Consider the following 22,285-nt stretch of genomic DNA (forward strand, 5'->3'; position numbering starts at 1 on the left):
CCGGCGTGTTTGATGGAGAACTTGGCCAGCTGTTCATTTCGGATACAGAACATGAGGACTTTGACGGATTTGTGGATGAGGATTAATAAAAAACTAACGTGAGTACATTGTTAAATCGTGTAAATACGGTACATGACAAATTTGGTCTTTCACGATCATTAATTACTGTAAGTACTTCCTGCCATCTAATAGAAGACCATTCATTTGTTCTGTCTGTCACTATGCCTCACTGGCATAAATAGATGAACAAAGATACATTATTTATTGTAAATATCATTTATTTGAGAAATTAAGTTCACAAGTATATACAGTAATTGAACAAGTCATTTAAATAGACACATTGCTCCATCTTGTGATCGGAGAGGTGATCGTTTTTTTTTAAACTCGCTGATCGGTCCCAAAAATCCTGATCGTGTAAAGCCTAGTCTCAATTTTAAAAACATAGTGCAAACGACAGCTTTATCACAGAGCCGACACAACAGATGACATTTTAATGGTGACACTTCAATAAACATGTTCAGTCGTACGAAAATTATATTCACACGCAGCTACTCACAATTTGTACAGTACTGATTGTAATTTAAAGGAATCCCACACAGCTGTCTTAATTAAAATGCACACATTTCCAACACTAAACGAGATTAATTGTCAAGTCATGCAGTTGAATTCAAAGTGAAGTCTCTAGCCACAGGTTACATCAGTGGTTTCCTTGGCCTTCCAAAAAATAATAAACACAGAAGTGGAAACGTTTTCTTGGACAGCAAATAATAAACAAGACACTCTTACCGGCATGAAATGATTGAAAGCTATTTTACTGATTATATAAAGTAGGTAAAATGTTTCTTGCAATGAATATCTGTTGTGCTCATCAATACTGTATGCCAATGTAATGGCAATACATGTACTTCAGTAAAGTAGGATCTCGGGAACCTTCTTTTCTTCATTGTGTTTGCCTAAATAGTAATACTACGAGGGTCGGTCAAAACGTAATCAGCCCAATTTCCCTCCAGCTTTATCTATTGCAATAGAAAAGCAATATACGCATAGAAATAAAGCCCAGAAAGTGCTGATTTCATCCCTACTTTTCAATATACAGTAATCTCTCTTTTTCTCATCACCGGCTGTCCATCGATGAACACTGTATGCCATCTTCGTAAAATTCACGAGGCTGCGCTTTCAACCGGTTTTTGTCCAGCTAGCTTAATTTGTTTATCATCAAATAAGTGCTAAACCCTAACGTCTTATATTTTGTTGTACTACACTACAGGTGTACGGTGGGTCTCACCTTCGGCAGGGCTCAGTCCTCGTGCCGCAGAGATCATGGAGAGGGTGGGGCTTCCATGTACTGAGCGTAGGTAATGCTCCATGTGGGGGCTGACGTAGGGATGTGGAGGGTTGAATGGAGACTCACCCGGCCCCGTCGGTGCATGAGGTGATAGACGAATTAAGGAGATATCTGAGATTACTGGACTGCCAGTTAGTCCGGGAGCTCTGTGGGGAGAAGAAACACACAGCCCATATCAGACGGCATTTTCTCAACTTTTTCCTGGCTCGCTGTCAGTGGCCAAAGTAGGATGGGGGGTTGATATCAACAATCAAGAATTTAACGGCTTCTATTGTGGTATCTGATGTGGAACGCTGCCAGCTGCAACCACTGCTCATGCGCCTTTGTTTTGAAAGCAAATGTTGCTGGCATGCTGATGTCGCCACACATTTAATTATGTTTATGAGTAAACCCGCAGAGGCTGTCTGAACGTGCAGTTTGGACAGAGCATTGTCCGCCTGAGCTAGTTCTGTCTGAAATGGATAGGAGTCTAAGTCCCCGTCAACTGTTATGTTTCTGATGTAACAATTAACTGGGGCTAATGTGTGAAAGTGGCTAACAAGAATATGACAATTTTAGATTAACTGTTGACAAAAAGAGACAGAGTGATGAGATGGGGAATCGAGGGACGTGAACTGATCAGCACATATTGTGCTCAGACTGATCTTTGGTACAATGATAGACAAACTATAGAGGACCTGAAATAGCTCCAGTTTTTGTCTGCTTACATGCTATCATTTCACCATTTCCTCAAGCTCATACAAAGTAATCTTTTTAGTTCACCTTCTCTTATTTGGCCCCGAAGGTGCAGACAAGTCAAGACAAAAGCCGTTCATCAATGTGTCAGGAAGTCTTCTTTGGTTTGGCAAAACACATCTAGCATTACAATGTGAATGATAAAATCCTTCAGGGGTTGCCTCGAGCCACCTTCAGCAGAACAGAGAGCCTTGTTGGAATTCTCAGATCGCTCTCCTCTCTCATCAGAAAATACATTACATTTGTCATATCTTAGTGTTTAAGCAGAAGATCTGTTTGCTGAAAAAAACGAGTGGTTTAATTCTTATTCCGCTGAGCGGTAAAACTCTAGATGCGAGTGCGGACCGCTGGCAGTGGCGCCGACATTGTGTTCTTTAGCACTGATAAGCAGTCTGTTGCTCCTCTGTGTGTGGTAACAACACCTGGTAGCCCTAAAAGGCTCTTGAGATGAATTATGGATATGTAGATCACCATATTATGCCGATAATCAACTTGAAGTTCTGCCAATTTGAGAGCCTTCCTCATAAATTAAGCGGATTAAAAAAACAGAATGACTATCCAGTTTGAACATTTAACATACTGTTCAGAAAAGTTAATAATATGGCAGCAATAATTTAATACTACATTGGACATCGAGGCAATTTTAGGCTTTTATTTTTAAGTTTGCCCCACAGCGCATTGCTAGCGCTTAATGAAGGCTTAACCATACATTCGCCCCCTGGTGGCTGACTGACTAGGTTGCGGGCACTGCTGCATATGAAGCACTTTTCATATGTAGCAGTGCCCGCATTTTAAATGTGAAAAATCGCTGACGATCAGGCTCAGCCAAAAAAAATAAAAATAAAAATATATATATATATATATATATATATATATATATATATATATATATATATATATATATATACACACACACACACACACACACAGCGCCTCAATAATATATAAATAAATAAAATTTTAACACATTTTTCTCATTAAATATATTTCCAAAGGTGCTATTGACATGAAATTTTCACCAGCTGTTGAGAACAACCCAAGTAATCCATACATACAAAGAAAGCAGAACAAATAAACTCAGAAATTAAGTTGTGTGTAATAATGTGAAATGGCACAGGGAAAAAGTATTGAACACACCAACTGGTATTTATTTAATACTTTGTACAAAAGCCTTTGTTTGCAATGACAGCTTCAAGACACCACCTGTATGGAGAAACTAGTCGCATGCATTGCTCTGGTGTGATTTTGGCCCATTCCTCATCACAAGCAGTCTTCAAATCTTGAAGGTTCCGTGACCTTATTTTATGAACCTTGAGTTTCAGTTCTTTCCATAGATTTTTGATTGGATTCAAGTCAGGTGTTTGGCTGGGCCATTCTAGCAGCTTTGTGTTTTTCTTTGAAACCAATCGAGAGTTATCTTGTCAGTATGTTTTGGATCTTTATCCTGCTGAAATGAAAACCCTTGATTCATTTTTATCATCCTCGTAGATAGCAGCAGATTTTTGTCAGGAATGTCTCGGTACATTTGCCCATTCATCCTTCCTTCAATAATGTGAAGTTTACCAGTACCATTTGCTGAAAAACGGCCCCACACCATCCTGTTCCCACCTCCGAACTTCACTGTTGGTATGGTGTTTTTAGAGTGATGTACAGTGCCATTTCTCCTCCAAACGTGGTGTGAATTATGGCATCCAAACTGTTACATTTTGCTCTCATCCGATCAGACAATATTCTCCCAGTATTTAACTGTGTCGTCCAAATGTTGTTCTGTAAACTTTAAACGAACTCTGACATGCTTTTTTTTTTCAGCAAAGGGGTCTTGCGTGGGAAGCGTGCATCCAGGCCATGGCGGCGGAGTACATTACTCACCGTTTTCCTTGTGACAACAGAGCCTGCTAATTCCAGGTCTTTTTCAAGCTCTCCACAGGTGGTCCTTGGCTCTTGGACAACTCTTCTGATTATCCTTTGCAATCCTCTGTCAGACGTCTTGCGAGGAGCACCCGATCCAGGCAAATTTATGGTGGTATGATTGTCTTTCCACTTACGTGTTATGGCCCCAACCGTGCTCGCTGGAACATTCAGAAGCTTAGATTTGCTCGTGGAACCGATGCCATCATTATGCTTTGGAACAATTAGTTTGCGATGGTCTTGAGACAGCTCTCTGCTCTTACCCATCATGAGATGTGTCTTGACTCACACCTTGGCAATGAGACCTTTTTGTAGGATTTAAATCCTAAAACCTTTTTGTAGGATTTAAATCCTAATTTTCAATTAGGATTTAACCATCTGATATTCATTTGCACTGACAAGGAGCTAGATTGCTGTTTGATTATTGATAGATTTTAGGTGTTGTCTTGGCTTTCCATGGCTTTTTGCACCTCCTTTTTTCATGTGTTCAATACTTTTTCCGTGTCATTTCACATTTTTACACACATCTTAATTTCTGAGCTCATTTGTCCTTCTTCCGTTGTACGTATGGATTACCTGGGTTGTTCTCAACATCTGGTGAAATTTCCACGTCAATAGCACCTTTGGAAGTATATTTAGCGAGAAAAAATAAATACTGCAGTGTTAAATATGTATTTTAGCCGCTGTATTGGTGTGTGCGCTGCACAGGGTCAAATGGGGGTGACATGAGCTGGCATCCACCTACGTGATGTTGTCCATCTTGGGCTATAGCAATTTCTCTCTCTATGGGCAATTTTTCAATTGAAGCCTCCAACCGATATATTTCCCTTCTATCTAGAGCTCCTTTTTAGCGAACAACAATCTTGCTTTTGGCTGCTTCGACTTGCTACTGCACTTGGAAAGCTTCCTGATGACTCAGAGCGACTTGATGCTACAGCACAGGATCGAGTCTCGAGTGAGATTAGTTTTTCGTCCATAGTGCAATGTGGTTTTGGCTTGCTGTGTGAGTCAAGCAAACATCACAGTATCTGCTCGTGATCGCTGTCTTTTCACTGGACTGTCTCCCACTTCTCGTTAGTGATGATAGGACCTAACAGTCAACGTCAACATTTGAGAAAGATACGGCACTGGAGACTGAAAGTCGTGTCCACAGGTACAATGCATCATCCTTTGTCATTTTCTTTCCCCATCCATCCATCCATTTTCCGTACCGCTTATCCTCACTAGGGCCGCGGGAGTGCTGGAGCCAATGCCAGCTGACTTTGGGCGAGAGGCTGAACTGATCGCCGGCCAATCACCGGGCACATATAAACGAACAGCTATTCACACCTATTTTAGAGTTTTCATTTAACCCAGCATGCATGGGGAGGACATGCAAACTCCACACAGGCGAGCCCGGATTGGAACCCAGGTCCTCGGACGTATGAGGCAGATGTGCTAACCTTTTCTCTCTATTTTGTGAAACTACAAGCAAATGGAAAATTCATTTTTACAAATATACTCACACTCTCAAGCTCAGGCAGAGTACATTTCAATAAAGTTGTTCAAATAACAATCAAATGAATTGTTTTTTACTTAACAGTGGTGTCTGTAATTTTGGTCTGCTTAATCATGCATTCACATCATCTTAAACGCTGAGATTTGCGCCACGATAACAACCCCAGATTCCAAAACCCTAATCCGTGCATTTGTTTCTTCTTGTCTTGACTATTGCAATGTCCTACCCCAATGTACCACAAAAAACAACAACAACAACAACAAAACTACAGCTTGTGCAAAATAGTGCTGCCAGAATATTCACTTGCACCAAAATATTTAATAGCATCACCCCTGTCCTGAGAGTAAGTCCCTTCATTGGCTACCTATTCAGGCCAGATCAGACTTCAAGGTCCTACTATTGGCCTACAAATGTCTTCATGGCCAAGCGCCGTCCTTTCTCTCTGACCTGTTCACCCCTTTCTGTCCCCCCCCCATCCCCTTCGCTCATAAGATTCTAGCTCCTGTGCCTCACTCTCCCACATATTCATAAAAAAACCTTTGGGATGTAGGGAATTGTCTTATTGTGTTTCTTTCCTGTGGAATCAGTGTTCACTAGTGTTAAGAAATGGTCCTTCAACACGGCTGTTTAAAAGTAGACTCAAAACACATCTCTTCACAAAACATTTTGACTTCGAAGGAGGGACTCGGTAACTTCAGCCTCAACTTTCACCCAATATCTTTTTCTTTCCTGTGATGCTCACATATTGTATTCCTAAACTGCACTGTGTGTTCATTGTACTGTTGATGATGTATCTGTGTGTATTATTATTTTTTTATTATTATTGTTAAGAGCACTGGGATGCCTCGGTGTGGTTTTGGGCAAAGAAACAAACTTGAAACTTAAAAACAATAAACTTGGATGCAGCACAATGCACAAAAGACCACTACACTGTAAAAAAACAACCCATAGAATTTACCCAATAAATGTAGGGTAACAATTTGCAGCCACTTTAATTGGATTCATTTAAACCACATATTTTGAGTGAATAATACCTTAATTCAATAGCGATAAAACACTTACAAAACTTGGATAAAGTTTACCACACATTTCTGGTTACATTTCAACCACAGTGCCTAAGTTGAGGTGGGGGCTAGTATACTTTGTGTTGCTTAACTTCTGTGCTGTTTCGTTCAGAAGAACGGATCTTTTAAGTGAACGAACAGAACTGAATCAGCTTATGAAATGATTCGTTCTTTTTATCTTGGCCGCCGCCAGGCAAGCGAGTCGGCTGGGAGTGGAAACGGAACTGCTGAGGCGTTCTGTCACTCACTTCTGAATCTTCGGCGAAGGACCAATGAGCAGCCAGCGTCAGGCAGCGCCGTGCAGGCGGGGGAGGGACTTAAGTCAACTGAGTGAGTTTCTTCAAGCTAACGGCTAATGTTGAGTCAGTCAAGCACATGAAAACATCCATCCATTCATTTTCTGTACCGCTTCTCCTCACAAGGGTCGCGTGCTGCTGCAGCCCATCCCAGTTATCATCGGGCAGGAGGCGGGGTACACCCTGAACCGGTCGCCAGCCATTCGCAGGGCACATATAAACAAACAACCATTCGCGCTCACATTCACACCTACGGGCAATTTAGAGTCTTCAATTAACCTACCACGCATGTGGGAGGAAACCGGAGAAAACCCACGCAGGCACGGGGAGAACAAGCAAACTCCACACAGCTGGGGCCGAGATTTGAAACCCGGTCCCCAGAACTGTGAGGCAGATGAGCTGACCAGTCGCCCACTGTGCCGGCCACATGAAAACAAGCAAAATAAATAAACCAATTAATAATACACATACATATCATTCCCTCTGTGTCTCTAATGCGATTAGTAAAGCTTTGTATTCCATAATATTAATAATAACAACACATTAAACTTCTATAGCGCTTCTCAAGACACTCAAAGCCGCATTCCACTAATCAGATGACAATAACAGTAAGGCGAGTGAGCAGGAAGCCCGGCTGGCGGGGGCTGGTGTCAGCGACGCTGTCCACCGCGGAGGAATGCAGAAAAGTCCCGCCGGCTGGCGAGAGCCTCACCGGATCGTCAGGGAACGCGGAAGGATGGTCGGTAGCTGAGCTCGCTGCGCGCGTGTTCCCGACTCACAACCGAAGCCGGGTGTTCGAAAGCTTGCTGAGAGAGAGAGAGAGATAGGTAGCTAGGTGATCATTTAGCCGAAGTTTTTATTATTATTATTTTTTTAATAATCTCCCCACCTTTCCGAGTTAACAATACATGACAACAACAACGCACAGTCAAATCATACTAATTCGAATGATTCAGTACACTCAAAAGAACTGCCGTTGCCCATGACCGGCGCTCTCTCTTCGGATATTTTACTCATGCAGGTCTGCCTATTTTGGCGGTATCAAGTCTTTCAAAGCAAGTATAGTGCCAATTGACTTATAGAAAGACTCAACTGGCCAATCAGTATAATGCCTACAACATTATCTTCCGCATTTTAGTGCGCATGGCCGAGAAATCATAGCTAACAAACAATCCGAGGGATCGGTTATCACCGATGGGCGACGCCATTTTGTGCCGATGAGCCGATGAGATGTCAGCCAATTAGTGTGGCATATGAATGCGTCACGTAATGCATATTGTAGCGACTTACTCAACTTCTCTTGGTACCACTTTTAACTGTTGTCAAATAGGTCAAATTTACCCAAATTTTCCCAAATCTAAAATAGTAACGTAAATTTTAGAGGATTTTCATGGATAATATTTAAAACTCTCCAAAATCATTTTTTACAGTGTACTCGGCAGCATCATCAGTCAAATTTCTTTTTTCAATATATCTTTGACTTATCTTTAACGGGCTTCGGCTCAATTGGGTCCTCGGTCTTTCAGCAGAAATGATCCAGACCACCCCAATTTCTCTGAAATATAAAGACCTCACGCGAAAAGTGTGTAATAGTTAAATTACCCATTTTCTAAAACACATTCACAGCGCTTTACGGTCGATCTATCTTGTATCAAAATAATGGCCAATTTGCTATCCCTTGTCTACCTATTTTGTTCCTTTTAAAAAAAAATTGAATTTCAACATATTGACTGCAAAATACAATATCCAAAGAAATATCATAGAAGATGTGTGAAATTCTGAAGTTGATGTTTGGACTGAGAAAAGTAATTGTGAGTATTGTGTTTTTGAGTCCTGTCAAACGGTGATTACATGTTGTTGAATGCAAAATGACATTAGTGTTAAATAAAGGTTGATGTTCTTATCATTGACACATTATATAACTTCAGTCCGTGACATAAAAAATGCTGTTGATCCAGCTGGTACATACAGTATGGATGGCGACGGTGGGCCGAGCAAGCAACCCCTTTTCCGATAGGACATCCCTCCACTCATCAGCTGCCCTGCTCAGTCTCTCATTAAAACCATCCCTGTACAGACGCCAGCTCGCACCCAGCAAATCCCACCCAACTTCAGGCTGGGCCAACCAACCAAGAGCTTTGGCTCTTGTTCCATTTCCAGTAAGCATCTGCAGACTGCCGGCCTTGTCTAAGAGCCAACTTTCTGCCATCGGGCCCACTCTTCCCCTACAAACAACCATAAAGAGCTTTCTGTCTTGAATGAGAGGGGAGAAGTGAGAAGAAACATTCACCACATTTACAAAAACACACTTCCTTTGGTCCAAATCAAACCTGCATACAGAAAGTTTGACATTGCCTCCTCAGACTAAAGTTTGGTTGTTTCACTCAAGATCATTGCTTAAGTGGAACTAGCTCTCTTTTAATGCAATGTTTAACATCATTTCATTGACTTTCCCAGTTTCCTATTATTGTATTTTAAACAAGGTACTGTATAGCTTTTTATGGTGACATTTTTGTCTATGAACAATACCATTCAATGACGTGGACAAATTAAAGGGCCATTCACACCAAGATCAAGCGACAATGTTGTACTGGTGAGCAATGTTGTTGTGGAAGCAGATGCATAATCCGGCTGTGGTAACAATTCCCCAGTAAAAATTGCAATTTTTCTGCTATTCCAATTGTTATTTATAAAAATACATGTTAAGTTGGTAATATTTCTACCACCTCTGTGTACAGGACTATGAGGTCTACCAATCATGACATTTTACTGATGACCTTTAGAAGAACCAAACAGCATATGATCAACTGCGCTTCTTGCATGATAGCAGGCCCATATGTTGGCGCACACAAACTTCACTCATAGGACAAAAAGTGGGTCGAAGGTTTTGATAATAAGGATACATTTACAACTGCCTGTTGGGAGGCTTCAAATAATAGTCTTGCCTGGTAGGAACCATTATTGAAGCCTTGTTGAGCCACCCTTTCTGACAAGATGTTACTTGAAGTCTGTGTAAATTCCAGAGGCTTCAATCCCAGATGTTGAATGGGAAGCTGTTTGAGGACCTCAGAGTCCTTGAACAGCAAAAGTCCCTTAATCAGCAGCTGCCATTCATAGAAACTTCCGCGATACCTCAACACAATGGGTGGCTGCTCACTCAGTTCTAAAGTTCAAAATATTGAACTTTAGAATGGGCATACACTTGTCTTTACAAATCTAAATTGTTTGTACCACAGAGGATGGGAGGAAAATGAGCGAAAGAGAGAGAGAGAGAGAGAGCGTAATCCTGTTTGCTTTGAACATGATAATTGCTGTTTGTCTCTGACGTCCGTATAATCCCATGCTCAGTTGTTCCATTGTTAAAACTGCTGTGAGTAAAAATCCATTTGGACGTGGCACAGCTTGTTGAGCTTATAAATAACGAGTAAGAGCGCAACAGTTTGCATGACACTGCTGACAGGGAGCAATTAGATCGGTGCATCTTACTAAGAAAAAAAAGGATTCAGGCAAATCATTGAAAGTAAACAAAGACTCTTAACTCTAATTCTGTACTGAAATGAACATTCAATGGCAAACACATTTTATATACTACACACACATCTCTCATTCGAAGAGAAAATATGAATTCCGTCACTTGAACCATGTTGTCCAGTTCAAATAGTTTTCCATATGATATAAAACACAGCCACAATAATTTGTCTTCTCTATCTCAGAGGAAAACCGTTTGCCACTAGATAAATGAGAATATTTCAGTCCACTAACTTACAGCATTGCAGTCTTTTGACTGATTCATCAGCACATTCCTGGTAATAATTCATCGACAAAGCCAAATTCAAACACACAGTCAACTATGACAGTTAGTCGGGCCTGGAGCCACCATGCAAAAACATATGACATCTTGAACCCTTTATATGTTAACCAGCCCATAACAACGAGGTGGGAAAAAATACATTAGCCAAATGTTTCATCTGCACACTGAATTGAATTCAGTGTGGTGAGACTGGCCCTGAGTACGCTGATTGCCTACTGAGAGGGACCACATCTGTTTGGGTACTACGTTGCTTTAGGCCACAGCCCTTAAACACAAAAACCTTGGACATATTTCAGCTTTTCAGGGCTGCAATTTGCCCAGTGACTGCTGACTAAAAAACAGAAATGTCAACTGTAGAATGAACAGGAGATCATTTTTCTCACCGACTGCAATGCTGGTGAGGTTCTGGGAAGAGAGGACTCGAGTTTGGATGGTGAGTACCTGATCAAACATGGTAGCATCGTGGTTGCAAGCCTTCTTGGCTTGTGGGTTTGCACTAAAGATGCCCGAATAAATGTGCTTGGGCAAACGGTATGTTGTCATTACATGAGAGGATCTTCCTGAGGTTGCTTCTACTCACTGGCACATTATTTGTGAACGCTTTGCATACATAGGCAGTGGAGAAGGAGTTGGAACTTCGTATTTTTAACACAGCTTTGTTGGCATATTTAAAATCAAAACTTAACTTTACATTTTTTTTGTAAACCTTGTTCTTAATCGCGCTCATCCAGCCTGCAGGAAGCAAAAGTATCTCCTATTTCTTATTGTTTACCGCCCTCCTGGACCTTATTTTGAGCTCATAACTGAATTCTCATAATTGGTATGAAGCCGAGTATTTAGTATAGATTAAATAATCATACTGGGGGAGTTCAACATGCATTTGCAGTTGGGTTCTCAAACGTAGTGTACCATTATCCCTCGCTATCTCGTGGTTCACTCATTGCAGATTCAGGGCATCACAGACTTTTTATTTTTTATTTTTTTAATTGATCAGTGTAGTGCAGTTACTCACCTGCACATCTCTGGTACAGTTAGCATTATTGGCAATTTCACTATAATGTGACAGCAATGACTCACAAAATAAATGAGCTCTTTTGCAGAAAAAAACAAATCTTACTGAGCAACTTCAACCAATACATTACATGTGAGTCCGTGAACACGGCCGGAATGCCACTGTTTAACACACAAGCCGCAGTCAGCGTTTCATGAAATCAATTCACAAACACCAACCGAGCACGACGTATAGCTAATGCACACACTCATAACAATATTGACAGGAACAAATGCCAGTAAAGAGCAACGTTTAGCTTGATTTTGTACAACTACAGTACTGTTGTTAAAAAGAGCACCACAAAGAATTCCAGGAAGCAACAGGGTCTCCCGGCCCTTCTTCCCATGATGCTTTGCACTGCCTACACCACCGGGACCGTCATTGTGATGCACAGTGCCTGAACTGTGAAGTCACCCATCTTTAGCACGTCCGCATGGTTTGACGTTTATGTCACTCAAGCCGAACATATCCGCCTTTTAGAGGCATGTGCTCGTGTGGCATGTGTGGCTGGTGACCTCAAGTGGACAAATAGAATATCTGCACAAAATTGTATATATGAAACTTTTAAATCTATGTGACCAAATACCACAATGCTATTGATCCATGTATTCACTCTTAGCTGTAATGCGTTCATGACATTTTTTGACAATAAAATTGTCACTATGGAGATTTGAGAATGAATCACCTCCTGCCATTAACTCCCTCAAGCATGGAACCTTATGAGGAAAATGAAATTGTCCGATTAGTCTTTCGTAATTAGCCTCTATAGTAAACTCATCAACTTGCTTGTGAGACCCAATCCCTACTCATCGACTTAAGGATGCTTTACCACAGATTGGCAAAGATGTACTTAACATTACTAGTACATCTTTTTTGATGGGCTACGTACTGCAGTCATTTCAAGTAGCTGCCATAAAAAAAAATAATAATAAATTCGTAAAAAAAACCCGACCCTTGATCAGATGTTTAAGCCAACACAGTCATGTTTAGTCTTTACATGAGGTCGTATTAACGTTCTGTAAATTTCCACTGTTATGCAGATGACACACAATTCTTTTTATCAATGAAACTAATCAGGCAACACATTTGTAAGAGTTTCACAACTGCACAGTTTTCATGGATACAGTAAGTTGGATAGCAAATCTGGCATCAGGAGAAATGCTGGAATGGTTAGTCCGTACATTACGCCCTCGTGTATATGTTCGGCCCAGCAGCAACGTCGGTAACAAAACAGCAGGTACCACAGTCATCTTGCTTGATGACAACTTGGAAACAATTGCCTTGAGCCCTCATTATGTTACATGCCAACATACTGTTTTGATGTGTGATAGGAACTAAAACCCATTAACCTCAAAGCAGCTGGGTGTAGTCTTTGACCAAGTGCCTTACACAGACTTTTTTTTTTTTTTTTTTGCCAGAATGACACACCATAGTTGTATTTGGCACTCAGAGGAAGAGCAGCTGGAAGAAGGTGATAATTGGGTGGTTTTTTTTCTGTCTGAGAAGCAACACATTTAGCGAAATAAAATGAGTAATGTAAATTGCAGAGCTTTCTCTTGTTTTCAAAACATCAGAAGGCCTCGGGCGACTTAACTTCTACTATGTTGTCGTTGCACATGAAAGCAGAAAATAAAGTCTCCATTCAATTTAGAGCAGACAACCGTTGTAGAACCACCCCTCATCATTCCTACCTCTCTATATGTATAAAAATAAAGACTAGGAAATAAGTGTTATTCAAATGTATGGCATCTGATTTAAAAACAATGACAAAGCACAAATGCTTTTAAGTACATACTGTATATGGTTTTTATTTTTGATTATTCATTCAAATTTTGCAGGCTTTAAGACATTTGTTGGGCCTCGACAGTGGGTTAATGACTCTATACTTATGCGCCGAATGTTTAGTATTTGTTTAAGAGCAATTTTTGCAAACAGAGCTTTTTTACTTATCAACAATATTTATTGTTCTACATTACAATGCCAATGTTCTTCAGCATTGAAAGTTAATTGTTCTTAAAAGGGATTACTTAAATTATTATGCTCTAATATCATTATATCATTGGCACATCAACGATACTATTCTTTATCGTGATAGTTCTTTGGAAAATATATCGTCCTAAAAAAATTGCTATTGTAGCAGGCTAAAACCTAATACAGTATATTCAGAGAGAGCAAGAGCAATGGATAATACAAACATTTGGTACAAATAAAAATGTGCGCTTTAGCAGTAACCTCGAAGCAACAAGCGTCATAAAGCGGAAGATTACTGAATCTGTACTCCGTAATGATAAGTTGCGGTGACTCATTGTTCCCGGACTGGGATGGATTGTTTCCAGACATGTGAATCCTGGGACTCACAGTCTCAAGTGTAAAACGGCATATTATGGATATACAGGTACATATGCAGTCCCCTCCAAAACTATTGGAATGGCAAGGTCAATTCCTTTGTTTTTGTTGTACACTGAAGACATTTGATCAAAAGATGAATATGAGACAAAAGTTCAGAATTCCAGCTTTTATTTCATGATATTGATGTCATGATCCATGCCCTGCAGTTCCTCTTCTGGAGCTCGGGTGGCGCCTTGCGCCTTGTCTCTCCCTCTCCCCCTATTTCTCCCCAGCAATCAGCATCACCTGTGCCGCGCACCTGTCTTCGAGCAGCACTGATTACCACCTGCATTTATGCCTGTCAAGTACAGCAAGCCTTCGCCTGAGTATTGACACTGGCAGACGCTCATACTTCCAGGTTTCTGTGGTATGGAAGTAATTATCCGACGACCCGCCTCTTTACTCACCCGATTTAGTTCTCTCCCGTCTCCAGTGTACCTTCCGTGCCTTTCCCGCCTCGCCGCCTGCTCCAGCCACGCCGCCAAGCCACACCACCTGCTAACGTTCCCTCTTCCTGCTCGCTCCTTGTACCCGACGGCCCACCACCTCACCTTGGATATGCTTAGCCTGTGCCAAACTGCAATAAACAATTCTAATCCAATCCAACTCACAGCTGACTTCCCATCGTTCCAGAATACTCAGGCATGGCGGACCCAGCGACTACAGAAGCGTTGAGGGAAGGGCTCGGCCATTAGGACACGCACATCGGCAGACAAGACAAAGCCCTCCGTGAGATTATGGACTCATTAAATGCCGTTTCACAACAAGTATCCCTCCTGTCCTCCCAGACCCACCTCAGCAATCCTTCCGTGAGTATTCCTCTCTAGCCTGCAGCCTCCGATCAACCCTGCCTCCCGTACAAAGAGGGGAATTTTCTTTAACGGGTTATCCAAACAACTTAAAGACGAGCTTGCAACTGGGACGAACCCACCTCCCACAAGAATTTGATTTCATTAGCCATAAAACGAGACAACTGTGATAGAGCTCGTAAGCGAAGAACTACGACACACGGTTTCACTCCTCCCACGACTCCGCCGCACACTGAACCACCTGCCACCTCCTCTTCATCCCCACTGGATCAGAGGAGCCAATGCAACTAGGCATGACCCGGTTAGACCCTCAGGAAGGACAGCGCTGCTTCATTCAGAGGTTATGCATCTATTGTGGACAGCCTGGTCAATTTATTGCCACCTGCACTCTCAAGCCAAAAAACAGGGCTCATCACGACCTGAGAGCGTTGTGGTGAGCCAAATCAACACCTCCCAAAGCTCTCCCTCCCGTATAACTGTTCCCGCATGCATTCTTGGTCCCGTTCGCAATACACCAGTCTCTACCCTCATTGACTCCTGCGCAGATGACAATTTTATCCATGAGGGCTTGGCGTGTCAACTCCAGCTTCCAGCTTGAGCCCCTCCCATCCCCTCAAAAAGTTACGGCCCTGGATGGGCGACTCATATCCTGAAAATTTACTGAAAAATGTAAAATTTTGACAATTCTTTTTACATAATAGCTTTGGCCACAATACAAAATCAGACATTCTGATGCGTGTGTGAATGCACCAGCAACCAGTGTGATGTAAAAATTTACATTCGTCCATTTTCTGTACCGCTTACCCTCACTAGGGTCGCGGCCGTGCTGGAGCCTGTTCCAGCTATCTTCGGGCGAGAGGCGGGGTACACCCTGAACTGGTTGCCAGTCAACCGCAGGGCACATATAAACAAACAGCCATTCACACTCACATTCACACACCTATAGGCAATTTAGAGTCTTCAATCAACCTACCATGCATGTTCTTGGGATGTGGGAGGAAACCGGAGTACCCGGAGAAAACCCACGCAGGCACGAAGGAGAACATGCAAACTCCACACAGGCAGGGCCGGGATTTGAACCCTGGTCCTCAGAACGGTGAGGCTGATGTGCTAACCAGTCGGCCAGGGTGTCTTTGGTCTTTGGTGTTACGTTTCACACCCTGGTCCCACTATCCCCTTCCACAAATCTCTTGTCCGCCTCTTTTACACTTTTGATACGGAAACCTGAAAATTTGCGGGTCAACTTGAACACCCCATTCCCTATCAGTAGCTTTCACACAGAGCAGCGAGTCTGGATAAAGCTGGTGAGAGGGAGTCTTTAATGGGCAGTCTGAAAGGAATTGAAGAGAACTTACCCATGCATGGTGTGCAGGGGGTGGGGTTCGTAATGGTATCGCCCCTCGTGGTGTCTCATGTTGATTGGGATGGGTGTGTGAAATGTTGGGAAGATATGGTGGACACCTGTAAATGAACACAGAACAGAAAAGGTTAACATGCAAAAAACAATAAGTGCAAGAGGAAAAACTAAATAACATCAACAAGACAATTGCTAATAGTAAGCAAAAGATCCTTGGTAGTGCCTTCACCACAGCATGAGCTGCAACTACCATTTTACTGTTCCTGTAACCCATAAGTAATTGATACCTTCTGAACTGCCTGTCCCTTGTGCCTGAAGTGCTACAGTTAATTAAAGGGGTTTCGTATCTAATAATACCAACACAGATTTTACACAACAATGAAAGTGTTTTTATGCGTGAGACAAACACTGCACGAACTCCATTTCCTGCCATAAAATGGTCTGTAGGCTTATGGGAATCCTAATTAGAACAACACACAGCTGATCTTCATTAATCGTTGTCATTGCAGCTGCAGCGAAGGACATGCCTTTGTTTAGAGTTCAGTTGCTTTAAATGTTAGATCCTGAATAGTTAGCTGAATAGCAAGATTAAAATCCAGGCCATTAACATCTATGCCCTGTCAGTAATTAGACACCCCGCTGGCATAATACCCTGGCCACTGGAAGAGATGCAAGCCACTGATGAAGACAAGAAAGCTCCTTACAATGCACGGAGAGTTCCACCCCATGTCAAGCATCCTGAGGGTGTACACAAAGTGGAAAGAGGATGGGACGAGGACTAGCAAGCGTCACTGGAACTATCCAGGAAGAAACAACAGGTCTACAATACATCAAGAAGATGGCACCCAGGGACAAACTACTAAATGAATGCCTCAGGCAACAGAAGCCCAGTAAGGAGAAGGAGCCAGATGGGCTGTCATGGAAAGACAAGCCCCCGCATGGCATGTACCCCCGACAAATTGATTGACTGAAAACATACCAGTTGCTGGAAAAGGCTAGAATGAAAGAGAGCACGGGGCAATAATCATGGCAGCACAAGAACATGCCCTAAACACAAGATCAATAGAGGCCGGGGTCTACCACATCAGACAGGACCCCAGATGCAGGTTGTGCAAAAAAGCCCAAGAGACAGTGCAGCACATCAAAGCAGGTTGTAAGATGCTGGCAGGCAAGGCATACATGGAGTGGCATAACCAGGTAAAAGGAATAGTGTACCAGAACATCTGTAGCAAATATGGACTGGAGGTCACAGAATCAAGATGGCAGACACGACTCAAGGTGGTTGAGAACAACCAGGCCATGATCCTGTGGGACTTTGTGATCCAAACTGATCAACTAATGGTGGGGAACCAGCCTGACATTGTGGTTGTGGATAAACATCAGAAGACAGCCGTCGTGATAGACGTTGCAATCCTGAGTGATAGCAACATCTAGAAAAAGAAAATACTAAGGAAATATCAAGAAATACCAAGGACTGAAGGAAGAACTAGAGAAAATGTGGATGTTGAAGGCAATAGTAGTGCCCGTAGTGATTGAGGGACTGGGGGCAGTCAACCCCAAGCTGGGAGGATGGCTCCAGCAGATACCAGGAACAACATCAGACATCTCCGTCCAGAAAAGCACAAGACTGGGAACAGCTAAGACAGCTAAGATCCTGTGCTCTCAGGTCTCTGGTAGAGGACCTGGGCTTGAAAGAGACATTGCTCAGGTGAGGTGCCCAGGTGCATGCTATATTTTTTTATTTTGCTGCACCATTCAGAAATGTGTATATATATATATATATATATATATATATATATATATATATACCCGCGACCATAGTGAGGATAAGCGGTAAAGAAGATTGATGGATATATATATATTGTGGTGGTGTCAGGCTTTGGAACTAATTCCACTTATGCAGCTCAACTTTCCGAAAGTGTACAGCTACTGGCTCGTTGTCAGAAAACTTTCCAAATGCTTTTCAAAAGCATGCGCGAGTGCTACGCACAAAGGCACGGACACGGCCAGTCAGAGGGAGGGTTCCCTTCCCCCGCCCTTCACTATCTCTGATTGGTTTAAGACACCACAATGGGTCTGCTTTCAAGTCTCAGGTTGTTTTTTATTCCTCAAATGGCTGGCCGTACAGATGCATCCTATGTTTTTTTTTTTTTTTGGTGCACCATTCAGAAATTAGGTCGCGTATTCGACCAAATTAGTCGCACGCTAGAACCCTGTCTCTTCCAAAAAAAATAATTAATAAATCACATGCCGACTTTCCAGCACCAGGCTGGAGTACTTTAAGCCATCGCTCTGTGTCCTAAGACGCACATTGATATTACTTTATGGGCCTTTGCTCATTTTTGTGCGTCTCAGACACGGGACACACATCAAACAAGATCCCTGAATGTGTGCACGCGTGTGTGTGCATATATATGTGCGTATATATATATATATATATATATATATATATATATATATATATATATATATATATATATATATATATATATATATATATATATATATTTGGATGGATGGGAGTGCTGGCGCCTATCCCTGCTGTCATCGGGCAGGAGGCGGGGTACACCCTGAACCTCTATTATAGGTGTTCATCACGTAACCCTGCGGGGGGCAGCAATGCACTCAACGTGCCCTGTCTGCCGGAAATGAAGAAGAAGAAGAAGAAGAAGAATGACCTACAAATTCATTTCCGGTTTCTGGTTCTGTGTGGCTGCGTAGCATTATTGTGTGCCATTTTCTCTTCAGACACTTATTAATTTCCCTTCTATTTTGCTGTTCAAATTTGGTTGTTGTGCACTGTGACGCGCTTCCAGCCAGACCTACAGTATGTGACAAGTTTACTTTATCACCCAATCACTTATTGGGATGTTTACAAAACGTGTACAAAAAGTTTAAATTACTTTTATGGAGGGCTGTCACTATCGAATGTTTTTAGAATTGACTCCTATTGATTATTGTTCCTATAATCAAATAATAATCACCCCACTATTACTAAAATGCATTTTATTCTCATTTATGAGGGATGGACTTCAATCCTTACACTGCATATGTTGAAACTGACTGTATGGTATAAATTTGGTGTACAGAATTTGAGACAGCAAAATGCTAAACGGTTAGCAATTGCGATTAGCATTAGCGCAGTGGTGATGACCATTATAGGTTAAAAAAAATATATTTTTAAATGCTACCATTTAGATCACTCATACTTATCATGTTATGCACATCACACATCTAATAGTGTCTTAAAAATCACTTACAGATGCCCCTTTGTCATTTTTGGCAAAGTTTATCATTGGCCCAACACCGCGTCCATCTGCAATAAATGGGTTCCGGCGGCAACATGGTTCCGGTCTGAACTTTTTTTTTTTGTTCTGAGTGGAGCTTCAAGGCAGGAACTTTGTGTCGACCTCGTTTCGAAGTCGACTTAGCCAAGTTATTCTATTTTTTCCCCCCAGCCCTACTTTTATTAAACGAACCCTAAACCGTCACCTCAAAGATGAGTTATCAGTCCGCCCCACCCTTCGAGCATGCACTTGTCTTTGCGCTCAATTCCACTGACATCTTTGCCAGCCAGCCTTTTGTATGAGAGACAGACAGCCAATGCCGAGTCAACACATGTCCAAAGCCAAGAGAGGTACCCCATAAATGAGTGAGTGCAAATAAGAGCATGGAAAAAGGGGTGTGACTTTGGTTTCACAAGTGGGACCAGACGTTTGGACCCTCTGTGAATGACGCCGCATGGCCTGTCACATCTCTAGTGGAGAGGGTAGGACTAGAGTCTACATCATGACAACAGACAGCCACTTGAAGTCCTCTCTTGTTTGGGACACATTAGAGCGGATCGTATTTTGTCTTTATAAAGCTGTGTGTGCGCTTGGTGCTCAATAGTCTATGAGTCGCTTCCATGAGACATCCTATTATCAGGCAGTCAAGTAGGTAAATAAAACGTGAGCAAATAAAGGAAGACTTAGTGACAAATGCCGATGGCATGTCGGAGACCTTTGTGCGTGCAGTCATTGCGTTCTACTATCCATTTGCGAGAACCAGCAGGGTGCTCACACACAGGCTCTCGTTAGGAATGAAAAATAAAACAAATCCAAATACCCAAAAAAGGAACTGAGAAATTGTGGGGTTAACATTATATGATCCATCTGACCACAATACCAGGAAAGAGAATCTCGATTAGTACAAAACTACCGAATACTTTGTACATCAAAAACTTCACTGAATGAAATATGTTAGTCATTTAATGTCCATCCATTTACATATTCGTTTAAGGACCAAACTTCGATTTGACCTCTAACCCTTATAATGTGGTTTTAGTTCTGTCACTTGTGTCCAACATTCTGCTTTTCAATTTGCAACCGAAAGCAAAGCACCGTTTTCATCTTCCACTGAAGACAATGCCTACATATTCCCATTTGAACGTTCAAATAAAGCTGCGAAACAGGACGATTCTAAACTTAAATATAGAGTCTGCTCATGTATTTCAGGAAGTACTCGACAATAAAAACAATGCCTGCAGAGGCCAGGCCAGGAGTAAAAGTGTGTGTGGGGGGGGGGGGGGGGGGGGGGCTTTGTGCTTTGAAAGAAAGGGGCAGTGAGAGAAAGACAACAAGAGGCAGGGAGAGAAAGAGAAGAAAACAGTGAAAGAGAGACATGAAGAGCAGACGCGTAGTAGTAGGTGTGGGGGTGCTCAATTGAGACAGGAAATTCCAGTAGAAAAAGTTGGCCGGGTTCCTAACTATACAGCCCAGTGCCAACGGCTATAAACAAATTCTCATATGCGTGCACATACACACTCCCAACTACACAGAAACATTTGTTCGGATTTGTTCTGTCGTTCGCTCTTAGTAAGTTATCCGAGGAGACAAACACAGAAAAGTAACTTCTAGATGGAATAAAATGCCTTTCTAAAACACATGCACAAAAAACCCGTGTTGTACTTTCCATTACTACAAAGATATGTATATGCGCTAATCCATTCCATGGTGCAAAACACATTGGGAATCCTGTCGATTGAGTTTGCAAGACATTGCTTCCTCCGGGGCAGCGCATTGGTGAGTAATGGCGACACAGGGATTAAGGGCTTACAGCAGTGCATGGAACAACTACTATCCAAGAGGAATACACGTTTAACAGAGTGGCTATAGACCTTTCAAAGCCCCAGGAGCAAGTAAAATGATACCTTTTTGTTTTGTTAGTTTTTTTTTTTTTTTTTTTAATCAATGGAAAGATATTGGACAGAAGATAAGTGGATTAGTTCAACCGTCTCCACAATGGTTTGAGTGGAAATTCATTAGTCCTTTTATGAACATGTCTGGGATTTACACATGTTATGAAATAGACATTACATATTCTTTGCCTGGGAAGAGTTAATAGCTTTGAATTATAAAACAAAATAAAATGGTCATTCATGAGTAACGGTTGTATCATTTGATCGGTGTTCTGTGTTTCTTTCATTTAACCTGTTTCAGTTACAGATTTCATGTCAAGCTAATGATTCTCAAGCCTCTCAAAACTTAACTCACAAATGGGGGGGGGGGCTCGAGTCAAATGATTTAACTTGAGTCAACTCGACTTGCCAGTTTTATGACTTGCGAGAGAGATGCTTGCCAAATACTTAAAGATTTGACTGGAGTTGAGACTTGGTAGCCACGAGACTTGACGAGACTTCGACTCGAACTACATGATTAGACAAGTCATCTCGGTTAAAGTTGGAAATCTGCATTTAAATTAAGACAGTTTGCCTTTTTCTTTTGAAAGTAATACACCTTTTGGGGGGGTTTCATTCTTGGCAACCTGGCGACAGTCTCCATTGTTGCGCACTTGCCAGTGTGAAGTTGCCACCCGCGTGAGCAACGATGGAAGGAGCTCCGAAGATGAAACAATTTGGATTCGAGGATTATGTTGTCGATGAAGTGTGCAAAAAGACGATGGCAACCGGCGCGTTAAAGGATGTCGAACTTCCTCCGTCACTACAAAACTCCCAGAGACAGGTAAGCTCATTTAACAGTTTA

At 42.0% G+C, this 22,285-nt stretch overlaps 1 protein-coding gene across 1 annotated transcript in view; it reads right to left on the reverse strand.

The window, feature by feature from the left end:
• Positions 1-22,285, reverse strand: part of gli2a (GLI family zinc finger 2a) — a 94,990-nt gene that overhangs the window by 24,599 nt on the left and 48,106 nt on the right. Inside the window, 2 exon segments of the mRNA XM_061692499.1 lie at positions 1,286-1,491; positions 16,261-16,366. Of these exon segments, the coding sequence (XP_061548483.1) occupies positions 1,286-1,491; positions 16,261-16,366 (312 nt within the window).

The sequence above is a fragment of the Phycodurus eques genome, chromosome 12 (genome assembly GCF_024500275.1).
Source record: "Phycodurus eques isolate BA_2022a chromosome 12, UOR_Pequ_1.1, whole genome shotgun sequence".
Taxonomy (NCBI): domain Eukaryota; kingdom Metazoa; phylum Chordata; class Actinopteri; order Syngnathiformes; family Syngnathidae; genus Phycodurus; species Phycodurus eques.